This window comes from Ranitomeya variabilis, chromosome 6 (assembly GCF_051348905.1).
Source record: "Ranitomeya variabilis isolate aRanVar5 chromosome 6, aRanVar5.hap1, whole genome shotgun sequence".
NCBI lineage: Eukaryota > Metazoa > Chordata > Amphibia > Anura > Dendrobatidae > Ranitomeya > Ranitomeya variabilis.
In genome coordinates, this window is record NC_135237.1 from 471,104,923 (window position 1) to 471,125,633 (window position 20,711).

General features: G+C 42.5%; 1 protein-coding gene across 8 annotated transcripts in view; it reads left to right on the forward strand.

Moving 5' to 3' along the window:
- The window catches only part of CSPP1 (centrosome and spindle pole associated protein 1), a 109,919-nt gene that overhangs the window by 56,305 nt on the left and 32,903 nt on the right, over positions 1-20,711 (forward strand). For 5 of the 8 annotated variants that reach the window (XM_077270610.1, XM_077270618.1, XM_077270614.1 and 2 more), the window contains 5 exons: positions 13,327-13,604; positions 14,669-14,787; positions 18,251-18,344; positions 19,211-19,328; positions 20,286-20,433. In XM_077270610.1, coding sequence (XP_077126725.1) covers positions 13,327-13,604; positions 14,669-14,787; positions 18,251-18,344; positions 19,211-19,328; positions 20,286-20,433 — 757 coding nt within the window. The remainder of the gene's footprint in view (positions 1-13,326; positions 13,605-14,668; positions 14,788-18,250; positions 18,345-19,210; positions 19,329-20,285; positions 20,434-20,711) is intronic. The other 3 variants (XM_077270611.1, XM_077270616.1, XM_077270617.1) reach the window with 1 other exon arrangement.

Consider the following 20,711-nt stretch of genomic DNA (forward strand, 5'->3'; position numbering starts at 1 on the left):
TAATAAACACACAATATACATACCTTCTGATGTCCTATCACGTCCCACGAGGAAATCCATCTGAAGGGGTTAACTAATATTACAGGCATGAGCTGCGATAAACCACTCGCTCGTGCCTGTAATCCCCCGGGTGCTGAAAGGAAAGCTGGATCTGTACTTACATTGAGTCGCGGTGATGCGCCCCTGCTGGATGTTCTCATGAACTGCAGCCTGGGAACTTTTTCCCCACGCTCCAGGTCATATGAGGACATCCACCAGGGGGCGCATCACCACGACTGAAGGAAATGTAGGTCAATGACCTACATTTCCTTCATTCTCCGGGGAATTACAAGCACGAGCACAGCTGCCTTTGCAGGGCTCCTGCTTGTAAATTATTTTAACCCCTTCAGATGGATTACCTCGTGGGACGTGACGGTTCAACAGAGGGTATGTATCTTGTGCATTTATTGTTTTGCCAAGTGAGGGTCAGCAAATGGATTGAGAGAGCAATAAAATATTAAAACAACCGCTGTGTTTATTTCATTAAAATACTTTTAAATCGTGTGTGTGTGTGTGTTTTTTAACCCTTTCAAACAATTGGATTAATAATGGATAGGTGTCATCATTGACGCCTCTCCATTATTAATCTGGCTTAATGTCACCTTCCAATAGCAAGGTGGCATTAACCCTTCATTACCCCATATCCCACCGCTACAGGGAGTGGGAAGAGAGTGGCCAAGTGCCAGAATAGGCGCATCTTCCAGATGTGGCTTTTCTGGGGTGGCTGGGGGCAGATGTTTGTAGCCAGGGGGGGCCAATAACCATGGACCCTCTCCTGGCTATTAATATCTGCCCTCAGTCACTGGCTTTACCACTCTGGCGGAGAAAATTGCGCGGGAGCCCACGCCAATTTTTTCCGCCATTTAACCCTTTATTTGAGCAGCTACAGCGGCCAAATTTTGCACATACACTCTACTAACATTAGTAGTGTGGAATATGCAAAAAAAAGGGGATATGAGATGGTTTACTGTATGTAAACCATGTCTCATATCATGTCGGGTTTGTGAAGGAGAGAGCAAAAGCCGGCAATTGAATTAGCGGCTTTTATGCTATCTAGCGCTGCATTAAATATACATATATAGGTGTCTCACTGACATATATATATGTATATATACACATTCTATGTGTATATATCTAGTCTATTCTAACCTGTCAGTGTGATTTTACTGTACACCGCGCTGAATTGCCGGCTTTTCAAAGGACACCGGTGCGTAAAAATCGGACAGAACTCGCATGGTGCGAGTGCTGTGCGATTTTTTTTTTCTCGCACCCATTGACTTGCATTGGCGAGTCTCGTCCGAGACTCGCAGCAAATCGCAGCATGCTGCGATTTTTTTCTCAGTCAGATTTCGGCAGAGAAAAAAAATCGCAAATGAAAAGACACCTATTGAATAACATTGGTCCGAGTGCAATCCGATTTTTTATCGGATTGCACTCGTCCGTTTTCCTCGCCAGTGGAAATGAGCCCTTAGGCCCTATTACACACTAGATAAGTGTGCATCTATGGAGGCCTCCCGGCGCTCCCCCTACAGATTATGTCAGGAGAGAGCTGGATGCAGCAGCTGCAATTTCACCTGTCGACACTTGTGTTTGGTGCTGAGATAAGCCGCCATCAGATGAGTTGAGCGGCCCAGTGCATGGAGGAGTCGGGAGAGGCAGCCAAGCCATCATTCAGCTATCTAATGTGTATGGTGTGAGTACCAGCTTTATTACTACCCTTCTATTTGTACTAACATGTCCTGATAGTCACACCCATTTGTCAATTTATGGATATATTTATAAGAGGAGCAACAGAGTAACTGCACAATATGGAGTTCTAAAAAACATACTGCCGCTGTCTACTGAACCAGACCCCACAGAAGAGCGCTATGGTGTACTCCTCTAGTATATTAGTGGCATTATTGGCCACACTTCCTCATTGTGGAGGGGCTCACGGAAAGAGACGCCAGGATTCCCAGGGCCACTACTGGGACCTTTATCACCTGTTTGTGGGTAGTAATTTACACTAGGGGCTTCATTATATCTCTTATATTATGTTTTATCCTAAGTGTATTATTTTGCTAATTATTGTTACGTGCTTTTTCTAGCTAAATGAAGTGGAGGTAAATTGAGCAGATTTTTTAAAACGTTCTTTCTTTTGTTTGTTTCTATTTCTCTAGTGCAGGGACGCTTTACAAATGCTAATAACTTTCCTGTGTATTCTTTTGCTTGCATGTTGTAGTAGTTTGGACGATGTAGACCTGAGCACGTTGTGAATATTTGCATGGATTTGGAATTAGTTTGAAACACTTCCACTGGAAGCAAGAGACTTGTGATTATAAGCAACTTGTTATTATACCTGTCCACTGTCCTTGTGAGGGGCATTGGTATCTTTTTTGGGAGTGTAAGAGATTGCCAGCTCTTGGCTCAGATGCTTCAGGAGTCACGGAGGTTTCACCGTGCCCTGAGAGGAGATCATGTCCTCATACTGTTAGAGACGAGATTTTCTCTCTAATGGAAACCAACCTCAGGTATTGTTCGATAGGTACCTATAGTATGGAGAAATAAATCAGAGAGACAGACAACAGTATGTCTTTGAGAGATATATCTGCTTTATTGCCGCCCCAGCCTTCTTTTATAACCCAAAAGTCACAAGGGGTATAGGTTACAAATATTTGGCAGAAAACACACTTTTCTAGACGACCTGTCACCGACTCCCAAGATAGAATGCGGGAATGTTTTTCACATATTTCTTGTCAACAAGGGATTTAGCCAAAATATGCTGATTACCTTGAAAATAAGGGTGAACCAGATGTACTTCCTTGAAAGGATATCTACTCCCAACCTATTAATGTTTCTCCCAGAATAACTGACCTTTTCCCGAGAGGAGTCTAGGGGAACAGGACTATAGGAGACTTAGATGATAATACTGACCCTTCATATATAAAGTATATTTTATTTATTCCAAGTTAACCATTTCTTTCACAATTCCCCTCTTTTTATCATCTAATTCATCTTTCCCTATCTGACCTCTTCCTACCACTAGGTCTGCAGGATAGCCCTACTTCACGAAATACACAGCTTATCTAATGTATATCATGGGATGCCAGTCCTGCTGCGCATCCATTCAGACTATACCTGGGGATCAGACCCACTTTCCCTTGTTAACCCTGATTAATACAGAAGGCACTAACTATGGGGAATTGCTATATGCAAAGATATTGGGTTAATACAGTAATACATATATGAGTAGAATAAACAAGATAAATAGATATATATTTTTAGCGTATAAATGCAAAGTTCAAGTTTATATTTGAGAAAAGTTCATTTTTAAAAGAATTCTTGTTAAGGTCTTGTAAGCATCCTTCTTTCCATTAGACCAACGGCTTTCCACATTGCATACAATCCGTCAGGTCCACGGAAGTTTGTTTGTTGCAGAAGATGCATTCACGTTGGAGTGAAGTTATAAAGGTAGTCATCATTACTTGGGTGGACTTTATTTCTGAATCGGTATCGATCTTTAATTCACGTTTACCTGGAAAACAGTTGCATTTAGAACTGAGAATTTTCTTAATCAGCAGTACAAACAGCTTAACAGCTACCACTAGGATCAAAATAGCAAACACAACTTGAATAAGAAAATGCATTATTCCTGACAACCATCCGCCTATTCCCTTGAACCAATTTAAAGGATTTAGCCAAGAGAGCCACTCAGGGAAGGGCAAATTTTCTAGTGAATTAGCTTTTCGCACTCCTTCCTTGATAAGCCTTGCTTGCTCTATATCATGGCTAACTCTCATAAGTCCAGTAGGATCTATATAGTGACAGCATGCAGGTCCCACCACCTGACAGAATCCTCCCTGTGAGGCAGTGAGATAGTCAAGGACCATAGAATGCTGGTTGGTAATTACTATGAGCTGTTTGGTATATGCGGATTCGACATTAAGTGCGTCAAATAAATATTCAGTTACATTATCAAAGATATCTCCCAGTTCTTCTATCATCTGAGCATTTCTCACAGTTCCAAACATAAGTCCAAGGGGACCTGTCATTATCATTCCTGTTTTAAGAAACCAGGGGGTTTGCATTAAATGGCCTTTTTGGTTTCGTGTAGATGGCACACTCCGTTTTATTATCATGTGGTCTGGGATATTATGGTATGGGAAATCTTTTTCTTCCCACACCCATGTAGCAGGCTCTAGTCTGGCCAAAGTACAGGCGCCTTCTGCCCCCCGGGGAATCCACCTATATGCATTGTTTCCGCATACTATATATATTCCCTTGGGCAGTTCAAACTGAAATTCACTTGTGAGAGCCACTGCTATTGAAACCAGGAGTGTGGTGTCAGAATATAGGCACCAGGAGTCATCTAAATCGGTTGTGACTGACTTATAGTATCGTAATGGTTGACATTGGGGAGTAGTATTAATGCTTATAGACATTTCAGCTGCCCCATCCCCAAGCTGGCCCTCCCTGGTCTCCTCATCTATGTGGACAGCTTCTCTTTCTTTACATAGGTTGGTGTCTCCTCCCATAAAGAAATAATTTCTTGACCAGTTGGTGCTATGCAACATCCGTTCTAGACAGACTCCCCTGTAGCATTGGAGTTTATCTTCCTTGGGGAAAGGGACTTTGGCAGCGAAGCTAACTCTCAGCTCCTGATCTGGAACCTTTCCTATATAGTTTCGGTCTACTTCTCTATTTCCCCAAGTGCCATCATTGTCCTTGAATTCAAACAGATTATTTGTACGTTTACTTGAAGGATCTTGGTTTCCCGTAAGATTGAATTGAAACCATGGTTGTCTAGTCCATCCTGTGATGGGCAAAGCAGCGGCTGTTTTACTCTGCTGTTCGGACAGATCTAAAGGCCGCATGTCCCAACATCCCCTTATGAACAGGTCTTGTTCAGATAATGGAGTTACAAAATAAGGCATAGTCTTAGCAGCTATAGGGGCATGGGAACAGATCCAACAATTAGACAAGTTTCGGGCCTGTACAATATAATTATGATACTGGACAAATTTATTAGTCCATTGTTTTGACAGATCACTATCCCAAACCTCAGGTAGCTCATTGCTTAGTTTACCATGTACCAAGGAGACAAGCATGAGAAATATAAAGGGATAGTACTTTCCTAGCATCATTTCTTCTCAGTTCTTGTGGAATCTTTTACAATGAGATGCGTGGATCCAGGCAGGCTTTCCTTCCAACTTGACTGAAGTTGGTGTGGTCAGCTGGACTTGGTACGGTCCCTCAAATCGGGGGTCAAGGCTTTTTCTCAGATGCTTTCGTGTCACCACCCAGTCTCCAGGCTTGAGATCATGTGAACCTGGCAAGGAGGAGGGATCTGGAATGGAACTAAAAACACGGGTGTGAATTTGCTGCAATATTTGTTGCAATGCGCCGACATAAGCTGTCATATTTGAATGAGAGACCTGCATCTGCTGAGGAAAATACAACCCTGTTTTTGGAGGTCCCCCAAAAAGAATCTCATATGGGCTTAGGTTGGTCTTTTTAGTTGGTGTAACCCTTACAGTGTACAATGCAATGGGAAGACACTCAGTCCATGGTTTACCCGTTTCTGCCATTGCTTTCTGAATTTTCATTTTAAGAGTACCATTCAACCTTTCCACCTTACCACTACTTTGTGGATGGTACGGAGTGTGGAATGATTGTTCAATTCCCAGGGCTCGAGTGATTTCTTGACACACCTGTGAAGTAAAGTGACTACCTCTGTCACTTTCAATGACCTCAGGTACTCCAAATCTGCAGACTACCTCTGATAACAATTTCTTTGCAACAGTGCGTGCATTGGCACAAGCACAGGGCCAAGCTTCTGGCCAGTTGGAAAATAAATCAATGCACACTAGCACATACTCATAGGTGCCTACCCTGGGAAGCTGTATAAAATCAATTTGCACTCGCTGAAAAGGGTACAATGGTCTGGCGGTGCACTTTGGCGGCACCTTCACCGTTTTTCCTATGTTATGGCAGGCACAGATTACGCATCCCTGTATGAATTTAGCAGCAGCATAGTGGAAACCTGGAGCGACCCAACTTGCTTTTACCTGACTTACCATTGCGTCTTTAGACTGATGCGTTTTACCATGAGAGAGAGAGCACATCATGGGGAACAATGCCCTTGGAAGGCAGTACTTACTGTTGACTCCCCACAGGCCATCTTCTTCCTTCACACATAGGTGCCTTTGCCATTCTTCTTTTTCTGGTGTAGAGGCCTGTTCTTGCAGGCTCTGGAGTAGTTGTAGATCCATTCCCCCGGACACCTGCACAGTGTATATTTCTGCGGGGAGAGGAAAAAGTGCAGCAGCTTTTGCTGCTATGTCAGCTCTATTATTGCCTTCGGCTTCTCTAGTGCGCTCTTTAGTATGAGCTTGCACCTTGACTATTGCAACTCTCTTTGGCAGTTCCAGTGCTCTCAGGAGTTGGGATACCAATTCTGCATTTTTAATGGGTTTACCAGAAGAACCAATAAACTGTCTGCTTTTCCATATGGGACCGTAATCATGGCAAATGCCAAAAGCATAGCGACTATCTGTATAAATATTTGCTATTTGATGTTCTGCCATTATACACGCTTCAGTGAGTGCCCTCAGCTCAGCTTCCTGAGCAGACATTCCAGGTGGTAGTGCTTCACTTTTTACTACATCATGTTGGTCAACTACAGCATACCCCGTGTGGGGTACTCCATCCTGATAAAATCGTGACCCATCTACATAGAGCTCTAGGTCTGCATCAGGAATCATTGTCTCTTGCACATTGGCAAGTGGTTGTGTTTCTGCATCCATTAGCTCAAAGCAATCATGCTGAGCTTCAATTTCTTGGTCATCATTTGTATCAGGCAACAAAGTGGCTGGGTTCAAAACCGTACATCTTTTAATTGTGACATTTGGAGGTGTCAGCAAAGCCACTTCGTATTTTGTTAGCCTGTTCATGGACAAATGTTTTGTCCTGGCTTGGAGCAATAGCTCCTGTACAGAGTGTGGTACTAAAATTTCCAAAGGATTGTCCAGTACCAAATCTGCAACTTTTTCTTTTAGTACTGCACATGCAGCAACTGCTCTGATACATGTAGGTGCTCCTTTGGCAACTATATCCAATTGAGCGGAATAGTATCCTAAAGGACGATGTTTTCCTCCATGTTCCTGTGTTAATACACCTTTAGCATGTCCTCCCGATTCATGACAGTACAAACGAAAAGGGAGGTCATAGTTTGGTATTCCTAGTGCTGGGGCTGAGAGAATGGCTCCTTTCAGGTCCCTGAACCCCTCTTTGGCTTCCGGGGTCAGTTGGTATGGCTGCCCCTTGTTACATGTGGACAAAACGTCAAAGAGGGGCTGCATCAATTGAGATGCAGCAGGAATCCACTCTCGGCAATAGCCTATCAGTCCCAGGAATGTTCTGAGTGCAGGGATTGATGCGGGTTCTACTGCTTGGCTAATAGCCTTTTTCCTTTCTGGTGTTATGTGTTTCAACTGTGATGAGATGCAATGTCCCAAAAACGTGACCTTTTCTTTTGCTATTTGCAATTTTTCCTTGGACACTTTGCATCCCTCATAATACAAAAAGATTAGTAGAGAAACTGTTTCGCTTAAGCAAACTTGTCTGTTAGGGGTGCACAGTAATAGATCATCAACATATTGAAGTAAGTTGTACCTCACCATTTTCAGGGTGCCAGGAGAGTAAAATCCCCGCCATTGCCTCAGAAAACAAAGAGGGAGATGTTGCTCCTCCTTGAGGCAGGCGCGTCCAACAATACTGTTTACCGGCATGGGTGAAGGCAAACAGCAGCTGGCTTTCCTCATCAATTGGCACCGAGAAAAAGGCATTACTTAGATCTATTACAGTGAAACATTTTGCATTACTTGGAATTTGATTTAATAAAGTGTGTGGGTTTGGCACTATGGGTAAGTCAACAATCATTAGTTTGTTAATTTCTCTTAGATCATGTACCATGCGGTAAACCGCTGGTTGTCCCTCAATCTGTTTCTTCTTTACCGGAAAAAGAGGTGTATTATATACGGATTTTCTCTCGGTCAATATTCCTGCTTTCAGATACGTTGATACCTGAGTTGAAATGGCCTCTGTCTGTTCTCTACTTAGAGGGTATTGGCGGATACGTACCGGCACTGTTCCTGGTCTTAATTTTATGGACACAGGTGATATTCTTAACAGTCCTACATCAGTTTTATCTTTTACCCATAGTGCTGATGGTACTTGCTCAAGCATCTGCTGGACTTCCATATCTTGCTCAATGGGCAGATTCTCGGCATCATTCAGCACAATCATTGACATCATAGTGGAGAGAATTTCTTCTGACAATGGGCCTGTAACAGTAATACCTTTCTTTCCAAATTTAATAATTGCATTTACTGCAGTTAGAATATCTGCACCTATTAAATTTAGTGGACATTTGTCTGAAACTAATAATTGAGCACACAAATCAGTAGTATGTGCTATTCGTACCTTCATAGGCTTGGTTTCATACAAAGGATGAGTTGTTCCTCCAGCTCCCAGCCCTGGAATTGTTTTTCCTGTCATGAATCGCTGTGGCATATCATTTTTTACGTATAATAGTACGGCTCGCCCCCGTATCAATCAGGCAGTCTAATTGCTTCCCATTAGGAAGTTGTAATTGCGTGATGGCCATTGGACCATCGCGTGGGGGAACCACTATTACAGATGTATGCCGGGGGCTGCCAAATTCCTAGTCTGAAGTATTTCCGTCCTCTTCTGTCATTACCAGTGAAACATGGGTTGGGTCTGGTTTGGTTGCTTTTCGTCGGAGACAATTTCTCTTAATATGCCCCCTTTGACCACAACCAAAACAGAGCCCTTTCTTTTTGCATTCCTCTGAGTCAGGTACCCCATATCGTCTTCCCTGAGTACCCTGCCATGTTCCTCTGTCCTGTAATCCCGCTGCCTGCACTGCAGTTTTAACAGCATTATTGAAAGCATCAGGGGGTATGTTGACCATGACTGGAGCTGGCTTCTGCTGCTTCTTTGCCTTTTTATTGTTAATCTGATCCTCCACCCCTCTAAACATGGGAAGGGACTGGTCGAGGGTGGCATAAATGCACTCTGGTCTTACACGCATTACTTCTGTACGTATTTCTTCCCTTAGTCCTGTCATGAACATATTTTTAAGAAATCTGGCTTCTCTAGGATTCTTTAAGTCATAGTCATGGTCTGTAAACACTGCTGTACATCTAGCATAGAATCTGTCAATTGGCTCATCTGCTCCCTGAAATACCTCTGGTAATCCTGATGCTAGTTCCTCTGCTTGCTTTTTGGCAACTACCAGTAATCTAGCAAGGAACTGCAGTCCTGAGTCTCTAGTTTTCTTATCTGCTGGTATATCCTGTATTGCAGCATCTACTTGGACTGCTTTTACCTTTTCAACAAGAGGCACTCCGGCAGAAATACGACATAATGGTTCTAAGTCATTCCATGCAGCATCATAATTATCAGCTGCACTTTCCATAGCTTTGTAAAACCCAAGAGGATTTTTGTACGGGTCTGGAAAACTATTGGCCATAGTAAGCTGTTCAGATCTACTCCATGGCTTATACCAAGTAGTGGTATCTATCTTTGCTTCCTCTCCCCCGTCTGGTGGTCTACTGGTTGTTTGTGTGATGACTGGGAGGGCTGTTGCCATGTCACCTTTCTTTGTCGCAGAACAGGAGTCACATTTAGAGTTTGCCTTATCATTTTGTTTATGACACTTATCACAGATCCAAGTACTGGATCTCATTGCCCTCCTTTCTTCCAAACCAACCTGTAGACCACTCACTGGGTACGAGGGTGCAATTTCTTTGGGCACCGCTTCTTTTTCACATGACTGTCCAGTGTTTGAACATATCCATCCGTTGTTTCCCCTAGTTAGAACTATCTTTTCTATACTTCGTTTGTCACCTAGGGATTCAATCTCTCTGGGAGAGGGCGTGGGGGTAGTAAATAAACGAAAATGGCTGTTGCCCTGTTCTGGAGAGACCCCCTCATGACTTGGACTATGTTGTGGGGTAGTAAAACTGTCAGGGGATCCTTTTGGCAATCCTGGATAATGATCTGCGGACGAGTATTGAGGAGGGGACAAGTCATGTGCTGGGTAATTCAACTGTACCTGTCCTAGAGTCTGTGTGCTGCAAGGTCCTAGCCTTGCTATTCCCAAAGGAGATGTAAATGATGGGGAAGAAATAAAACTGTCAGGCAAGTAAGGTATTGTGCTGGCCCCTGAAGTGTTATCTGAGGATTCAGTGAAGCCAGAAGGCATCTCTTTTTGGCACCAGGTTACTCCTTTTCCTTGCGTACTGGAATCAGGAAGAATCTGATCCCTTCTATCTGGGGGGGCGGAGGGAGATATGTGCTCCAGCTGGTCATGTAAAGGAGGGGCCGCCTTTCCCAGCTCCGATGAGACCTGTAAGGAAGGGGGGCCCAGTGCCTGCGGGGGAGCTGAGGATCTATTCACATACATTCTACCTCTCATGTGGGCTTCATCACTTTCATCCTCATCATTCTTTTCAGTATTATAATACGGATCATGACGTTCAGAAGTTCTGATCCATGCAGCCACCTGTTCTTCATAACCATGCTTGCCAATCCACTCAGTATGCTCTCTGCTAAACCGCTTCCATCTCTCAGCGTCTAAACAACCGGTTTTAGGCATTCCTGCCTTTTCTAAAATCCTTGCTGCATTCCTGACAGCCTTTTTACCATGCTCTAGAGACACCAGGTCCTTCATTGTATATCTTGGATCCATATCTTGTCCTGACCTAGTAAATCTAGCACCCATAACAGCTGTCAAAGGGAGCGACCCCTGTCTTCAGTCCTGCTATGTACTCACAAGAATCCACTGTCCTTTCAAAATAATCAGTGAATCCTGTGTCTATGGCAATTAGCTGTACTGCAGCTCTCTATTCTTTCCTAACGCTGGAATAAATCCTTTCAAACAGATAAATGCATACCCATATGAATATCGCTATTCCAAAAACCAGTGCTATATATTCATCACCCAACATTAGAGATCCCACAACAATATGAATTTGGCAAAACAATTTAAGAATTAAAATAATATTCATGAGTAACCATATCCTGCCACCGAGGCATATACCATCTAGTATTTATGATGTGTGTCCAACTTTGACTCAACGCCTGAGGATGTGGGACTATGTGACAAGAGAACACTCTATGTAACTTATTCCTTCGGCTATACTGATGTGGAAATACAGGTAACAAATGCACTTTCTTTAAAAACCAATCTTCCTCACTTCCTACTCGCTTCTTAACTATGGTGACCGAACACAAACAGTTTGTACAAGGCATACAGCATGAGCAGACGAAAAAAACTTTCCTAATTTCCAGCAACTTATGGATGACACAATTGGATAGTCACTGAGTGCTTTTCCTGAACTACTTTAGATGTTACAAGATATGTAAACAAACTTAATACTCATGGTCATCCAAACAAACAACATTACAGTAGTAAACCATAATAATGTGATCAATCAACAAGTACACAGCGAAAATAGCACTGACAGAGAGATAAAGAGAGCACATATAACAAGGCATAATAAGAATTAGTCCTTGAGACAAATTTTAGCAGTACTGCACAACAAGATATAAAAACAAAAACCTGGAACCAGTTTGAATGAGGTATTTTGTGAATGCCCAACGTGGACCATAGTACACAATGCAGACAGGACACGTAGTTTTGACAAATGACAACACTCAGCGGCAACGTTTAACGGGACAAATGGGCTTGCAAGTAAATTTGATTACAGTGCCACAATTTAAACATACAAGCAAAATCATCAGTGACGGATAACGGATTATAAAGACTATCATTATATAAAAGAATATGACAACACAAATAAACAGAAAAACAGATGTTATCACAAATAACACAGATATTTTCTACCTGAAGGGATTCCCGTTAGAAAAACCCTGCAGACTGACCTTCTACCGGCCTCCCCGTCCGGAGAGACAGGAAAAGAAGTGCGAGCAATTGCTCACTTACCCGGGTTCTAATTTTCCCCTCTCTCGGACCAGGTGGTGGGCAGCCTTTGTTCAGTCCAGAATGGTAGTCGAAGGGGAATGGAGTGGAAATCTCGCTGGGGCCTCCAAGTTGTTAGAGACGAGATTTTCTCTCTAATGGAAACCAACCTCAGGTATTGTTCGATAGGTACCTATAGTATGGAGAAATAAATCAGAGAGACAGACAACAGTATGTCTTTGAGAGATATATCTGCTTTATTGCCGCCCCAGCCTTCTTTTATAACCCAAAAGTCACAAGGGGTATAGGTTACAAATATTTGGCAGAAAACACACTTTTCTAGACGACCTGTCACCGACTCCCAAGATAGAATGCGGGAATGTTTTTCACATATTTCTTGTCAACAAGGGATTTAGCCAAAATATGCTGATTACCTTGAAAATAAGGGTGAACCAGATGTACTTCCTTGAAAGGATATCTACTCCCAACCTATTAATGTTTCTCCCAGAATAACTGACCTTTTCCCGAGAGGAGTCTAGGGGAACAGGACTATAGGAGACTTAGATGATAATACTGACCCTTCATATATAAAGTATATTTTATTTATTCCAAGTTAACCATTTCTTTCACAATACCTAAGGAGGTTACCAAGTCTGCTTCATTCTAGGCCTTTTTCAGAACTGCCCCGCTAATTTTATTTTTGATAAGTAAATTCTTCTGCCATTTTTTTTTTTTTTTAGGTGCACTGAAGCAACATGAATGTGTCAATGCCTTTTGTTTGTATTTCTCTTGTACTCAGTGATGCTGTACACATTTTACTAGCTTTTTACAACTAATGCTTGTAGGTTGCCTGTAAGCCATCTCCAATATCGGCAGCAAGGGTTAGCCGTTCAAACAGGTTTTTTAAATTCAGTTTTACATTCAATCCTATAAATCCCACTGAGTTTGTCTAAAGTGCATTAATTATACCTCTTGGGGTATGTTCACACCTTGTAAATATACTGTGATTTACTGCTGGAAAATCTGCAGCGTATTACAGAAGCAGCAAAATCTTTGCAAAAGAAATCAACCTGGCATTTATTTTTAATCCACAGCATGTCTGTATATGCCGCATATTTTCACCTGGGATTTCCTCCTTCAAATACACAACAAAAAAATCACTAGAAATCTGCTTGGAACCGTGGCACAATCCACAGCAGGAAGATGTGTTCGTGTTATTAATGCTAAAAATCCTTTTTCTAAAATATAAAACTAACCTGAAAACCTTTGCTAACATTTGTTTGTGTTTCTTTGAAAAGCCTGACCGCTTACGTCAGTTTGGGGCAATAAATCGCCACCAGGAAATGTCCGATCGAAATGTCCCCTATCGTCCTGGAATACTTGTGGACCCCCAGAAAACAAGCAGAACAGCTATGGAAGAAGAAAAGTCCCCACCGGAAAGACCAAGAGTGGCTTTTCAGACTCCTCTCCCTGAGTCCTCTGTCCCTGGTAATGCCTTTCCTACAGCTTTTAATCCCGCCAACGAAGAATACCATCGAGGAATATCCAACACCCTTGGAGAAATCGTTGCCCCCAGGTAGATCTATGTGTTGAACTATGGATCTTTATTGTGTTTTTATTGTATATAGCAATGGCTGAAGACGTAGATAAATAAGCTGTCCGAACACTTGTTTGGCCTACAGCGACTCCTGCAGTAGCAAGGTAGCAGGGATGTTAGAATCCAAGATGTGTGCATCCTCTTGTTTTCCAGTATGGCTTACGGAAGGAAAATCAAGTCCAAACTACTCCTACACTTTGCAATGTTAAACACGAACAGCACGTTAATGTGCTGTACTTTGTTATACCGACCCATAGACTTGTACCGGCTCTTGTCATTCGTGCTGCTGGTAAAAAATGGACTTGTCTCCACGTGGTTTGCAGGAACATACGGTCCATGCAAATACTCGGACATGTGTACAGTACCATAGATTATAATGGGTATGTGTGGGATCTGTGAAAAAAAAAACGTATGCCACACATACCTTAGGCACAGATATGTGAAGGAGGCCTAAGGCAGAATGGGAAACAAAAAGGGCACCATTTCTAGTTGACTTTTCCATAAATGAAATTAAATAGAAGCCGGACTGAGGAGTTGAGGGGTTATGTAATAGAAGACAGCTCAGCTTCTGTTTTATATTCAGTCCATGATGCAATATCTCCAGAGTTGAATCCTGACATGAGGTGCATTATTAGAATCTTATTATGGTAAGTCCTCCATGATATTCTGCTTACCTTCAACCTGACAGCTGATTCATGCTGCCCAAAGCTCAGGCAGCATACATCAGAGTCCGCCTGGTTATTGCAGCAATGCATGTCTTCCTCTAAGTCACTACAACGTTTTAGGTAAAATATATTTTTAACAGTTGACTGGGGACTTTGCATCTCAGATGGCTATCCCCAGAGTCATGCTTCTTCCCTCTCTGTCGCCATGACTGACCTTTCTTTCCCAATACACTGCTGCATTCGAAAGTGTAACATACATGTCTGCAATAACTGAGGTATGCTTCCCACTGTCGGCGGTATGGATCAGCTGTCAGCCTCCCTTCAAAGTTAAGTGAGGACCCCTTTGGTTTCATACTTTTTGTATTCTATCTTTTATAGGATTGCAGCCGTGCCTCCACCTCAACCTCCAGTTCTAGTAGATAACTATCGAACTCCTTACGATGATGCTTATTACTACTATGGTGCTCGCAACCCGCTGGACCCAAACCTTCCTTATTGTAAGGAAAAATCATTTCATGTGATAGGAGAAACTTATTGTTGGTGATATATAATACATTCAAAGCAAGATATACTGTCATCAGTCAATATATACTGCTCAAAAAAATAAAGAGAACACTAAAATCCCACATCCTAGATCTCACTGAATGAAATATTCCAGTTGTAAATCTTTATTCACTACATAGTGGAATGTGTTGAGAACAATAAAACCTAAAAATAATCAACGTAAATCACAACTAATATCCCACGGAGGTCTGGAGTTGGAATGATGCTCTAAATCAAAGTGGAAAATGAAGTTACAGGCTGATCCAACTTCAGTGAAAATGCCTCAAGACAAGGAAATGATGCTCAGTAGTGTGTATGGCCTCCCCGTGCCTGTATGACCTCCCTTCAATGCCTGGGCATGCTCCTGATGAGGCAGCAGATGGTTTCCTGAGGGATCTCCTCCCACACCTGGACTAAAGCATCCACTATCTCCTGGACAGTGTGTGGTGCAACGTGATGTCCCAGATGTGTTCAATCGGATTCAGGTCTGGGGAACAGGCGGGCCAGTCCATTGCTTCAATGCCTTCATCTTGCAGGAACTGCTGACACACTCCAGCCACATGAGGTCTAGCATTGTCCTGCATTAGGAGGAACCCAGGGCCAACCGCACCAGCATATGGTCTCACAAGGGGTCTGAGGATCTCATCTCAGTACCTAATGGCAATCAGGCTACCCCTTGCGAGCAAATGGAGGGCTGTGCGGCCCTCCAAAGAAATGCCACCCCACACTGTTACTGACCCACTGCCAAACCGGTCATGCTGAAGGATGTTGCAGGCAGCATATCGCTCTCCATGGCGTCTCCAGACTCTGTCATGTCTGTCACATGTGCTCAGTGTGAGCCTGCTTTCATCTGTGAAGGGCACAAGGTGCCAGTGGCGAATTTGCCAATCCTGGTGTTCTGTGGCAAATGCCAAGCGTCCTGCACGGTGTTGGGCTGTGAGCACAACCCCCATCTGTGGACGTCGGGCACCCACACCATCCTTATGGAGTCGGTTTCTAACCGTTAGTGCAGACATATGCACCTTTGTGGACTGCTGGAGGTCATTTTGCAGGGCTCTGGCAGTGCTCCTCCTGTTCCTCCTTGCACAAAGGCTGAGGTAGCGGTATTGCTGCTGGATTGTTGCCCTCCTACGGCCCCCTCCACATCTCCTGGTGTACTGGCCTGTCTCCTGGTAGCGCATCCAGCCTCTGGACACTACGTTTACAGACACGACAAACCTTCTTGCCACAGCTCGTATTGATTTGCCATCCTGGATGAGCTGCACTACCTGAGCCACTTGTGTGGGTTGTAGAGTCCGTCTCATGATACTACGTGTGTGAAAGCACAACCAACTTTCAAAAGTGACCAAAACATCAGCCACAAAGCATTGGTACTGAGATGTGGTCTGCGGTCCCCACCTGCAAAACCACTCCTTTATTAAGTGTGTCTTGATTATTGCCAATAATTTCCATCTGTTGTCTATTCCATTTGCACAACAGCATGTGAAACTGATTGTCAAACAGTGTTGCTTCCTAAGTGGACAGTTTGATTTCACAGACGTTTGATTTACTTGGAATTATATTCTGTTGTTTAAGTGTCCCCTCTATTTTTTCGAGCAGTGTGTATGTATGTATGTATGTATGTATGTATGTATGTATATATATATATATATATATATATATATATATATATATATATATATATATATATATATATATATACACACACACAGTTGTGGCCAAAAGTATTGACACCCCTGCAATTCTGTCAGATAATACTCAGTTTCTTCCTGATAACGATTGCAAACACAAATTCTTTGTTATTATTATCTTCATTTAATTTGTCTTAAATGAAAAAACACAAAAAGAATTGTCCTAAAGCCAAATTGCATATAATTCCACACCAAACATAAAAAAAGGGGTGGACAAAAGTATTGGCACTATTCGAAAAATCATGTGATGCTTCTCTAATTTGTGTAATTAACAGCACCTGTAACTTACCTGTGGCACCTAACTGGTGTTGGCAATAACTAAATCACACTTGCAGCCAGTTGACATGGATTAAAGTTGACTCAACCTCTGTCCTTGTGTGCACTACATTGAGCATGGAGAAAAGAAAGAAGACCAAAGAACTGTCTGAGGACTTGAGAAACCAAATTGTGAGGAAGCATGAGCAATCTCAAGGCTACAAGTCCATCTCCAAAGACCTGAATGTTCCTGTGTCTACCGTGTGCAGCGTCATCAAGAAGTTTAAAGCCCATGGCACTGTGGCTAACCTCCCAAGTTGTGGACGGAAAATAAAAATTGACAAGAGATTTCAACGCAAGATTGTGCGGATGTTAGATAAAGAACCTCGACTAACATCCAAACAAGTTCAAGCTGCCCTGTCCGAGGGTACAACAGTGTCAACCCATACTATCCGTCGCCGTCTGAATGAAAAGGGACTGTATGGTAGGAGACCCAGGAAGACCCCACTTCTTACCCCGAGACATAAAAAAGCCAGGCTGGAGTTTGCCAAAACTTACCTGAAAAAGCCTAAAACGTTTTGGAAGAATGTTCTCTGGTCAGATGAGACAAAAGTAGAGCTTTTTGGGCAAAGGCATCAACATAGAGTTTACAGGAGAAAAAAAAAGAGGCATTCAAAGAAAAGAACATGGTCCCTACAGTCAAACATGGCGGAGGTTCCCTGATGTTTTGGGGTTGCTTTGCTGCCTCTGGCACTGGACTGCTTGACCGTGTGCATGGCATTATGAAGTCTGAAGACTACCAACAAATTTTGCAGCATAATGTAGGGCCCAGTGTGGGAAAGCTGGGTCTCCCTCAGAGGTCATGGGTCTTCCAGCAGGACAATGACCCAAAACACACTTCAAAAAGCACTAGAAAATGGTTTGAGAGAAAGCACTGGAGACTTCTAAGGTGGCCAGCGATGAGTCCAGACCTGAATCCCATAGAACACCTGTGGAGAGATCTAAAAATGGCAGTTTGGAGAAGGCACCCTTCAAATATCAGGGACCTGGAGCAGTTTGCCAAAGAAGAATGGTCTAAAATTCCAGCAGAGCCTGTAAGAAATTCATTGATGGTTACCGGAAGCGGTTGGTCGCAGTTATTTTGGCTAAAGGTTGTGCAACCAAGTATTAGGCTGAGGGTGCCAATACTTTTGTCTGGCCCATTTTTGGAGTTTTGTGTGAAATGATCAATGTTTTGCTTCATTCTCTTTTGTGTTTTTTCATTTAAGACAAATTAAATGAAGATAATACCAAAGAATTTGTGATTGCAATCATTTTCAGGAAGAAACTGAGTATTATCTGACAGAATTGCAGGGGTGTCAATACTTTTGGCCACAACTGTATACATATAGTATTTTACATTTTTTTACCATCTAATTTGTTAGATTTCAGGTACTCTGTAAATAAATTAATGAATTTATTTTTTGTCAAGCAGATGCTCCGGGTATGATGGCCATGCAGGCCGCTGCAGGTATTAACATGCCTGCCACACATGTCACCCAGCTTTATCCAGGGGATCACCATCAGTAAGTAACTATGATCAAAATGCTTTTTTGTAATCTGATACACACATTTACACAGCAGTATAATAGGTTGTGATTGAGTGGTTAGCACTGCAGCCTTGCAGCGCTGGAGTCCTGGGTTGAAATCCCATCAAGGATAACATCTGCAAGGAGTTTGTATGTTCTCCTCGTGTTTGCATGGGTTTCCTCCGGGTTCTCCGGTTTCCTCCCACTTTCCAAAGACATACTGATAGGGAATTTAGATTGTGAGCCCCAGTGCCATATAAAAATAAAGATTATTATTATTATGCATAATTTTCAGGGCTTTCATAGAGCATTGGCTCAGTAGTTAGCATTCTTTTTGGGTTTGCTGAGGTTCAGTTGGATACTGAATTTTTGGATTTGGTCACCTATCTTATAAATATACCCCTTACAAATATGGGGAAATCTGAAGCCAGACTGCTCCTACAACAGTATTTGCAAAGGCTAACAGTGGCTGATTGATGGCACTCTTCCAGAGGCGAGGAGCCCCATCTTCCATAAGTTTCTGGAGAATTTGTTTGCAGATCTCCTTCACAACACAGTGGATTAGTTCTCCTAGGCATATGAGGATTATGAGGACATGAAGTGATAATGATGCTCCAAGTATATTAGGCTCTGTATCATTAGACCTTGTAAGTTTTTGAGAGAAATAGATGTAGATCTGTCTGCCTGGCACACCTGTATAAGGCAAATGTAGCACCGCTGTCAAATTACCCAATAAAAAGTGTCTTTCTGTCTGACCCAACTTTTACTTATATATTCTTTCACTTTTTTTTTTAATTTTTATGTTCTAAAATTGTAAAACCAATAAAAATATAGTTGGAAATTAAAAAAAAATTGTCTCCAAGGGATAATAAACAGAGGCCGGGAGCTGGAAGGGGGGCCAGTTTAGGAGTATTTCCAGAAGAAAGGCCACGACAGACCCGAGAGGCTGTTATTTCGTATCAGGAGGAACTGGAACGGCAGGTTTGTTATTTATCGCCTTAAAGGAATATTCTCAAATTGCTGTTGAGGAGTTCAGAGCAATGCAGTCTCCTTACTCACTAGTTTCTGGTAGGGAAGGCTTTCCTCCTTGAGCGACAGCTCTGGGGATTAGTAATACTGTAGAATTATTAAACCCAGCATAAGTTCTGCTATAACACGTTTAGCTCTCAGTGGCTTGTCCTGAGTCTTCACTGTTCTTCCTGTATTTACACACAAAAGATAACATCATTTGTCCAAGCACACAAGTCACAGGTCTGGACATGAAGAGCAGAGAGCGAGATTAGGAGACCTGCTGTGAAAGCTGCTGGTCTGGTGACTTATAACTGCATCTCTTCAGAAGATGAGGGTGAGAGGAGGGAGGTAAGCTGCTAGCTGCTGTACAGAAATCAGTGGACTGGAGAAAGCTGGCTGGGATGTTAAGAGTTAACCCCTCTCCTGGAGTGCAAGTACTGGGCACTAGAGGCCAGCCTAATCCACTGGTGACAGAATTGGTTGTGGATCAAAAAACAAGTTTTCTATTTTGTTAAAAATAAAAATTGTGCCAACATGTAATGGCAAATTAATCTGATGTATTCTATTAATGGGCCGGCCTTACTTGTCACCTTATAATTTAGTCTCCATAGTGAACTTGAACCTGTTATCAATGTTATGGTATAACGGGGTTGTCCCATTTGGACAATGCAGAGAGCCCATGTGTTGGTCTCTCAAATAATTTGAAGGCTCTGCAGATTTTGGAACTGCACATGTGCGACCACCTATTGACTATCAGTGGTGCACAATGGGGGCCGTACTTGATGCAGATGTATGTAACCTATCGATATGCCTTAAATGTCCAAAGTGGGAAGAAACGTTTAATTGTTCAAATTTATTTTCAATGCGTTACTATGCAAATCCTAACACTGTTCTAAGATTAATTAAAAGAATTTTTTTTATGTACAGATAAGGGAAAGAAATGACAGACGCAGAAAGGAAAAAGAAGAAAGAGAAAATTATGATGCTAAACTGGAAGCCGATATGAAGAGCTACAACCCATGGGGTAAAGGAGGTGGAGGAGCCCCACTGAAGGATCAGAAGGGAAATCTGATTAGTAAGTGCCCTTCTCCGGCTTCTGGCAGGGGTCCACTTGGTACAATTTGTCTGGCATTGTACTCGTGTATTTGTCATGGCTGTGAACAGAAGATGGTGTCTGATCAACACTGGCTGGATGATTTGGCATTTGACCACCTATAGATACCCAGTGCCCTAATCTCTTCGTGAAATTGTGAGGGCTTCTAATCGCTGGAGGTGTTTTTGGATCTGTTAATAAAATAGAATGACACACTATCAAAATTATAGAGAATTTTCAAGGCACGCTAAACTTAATAA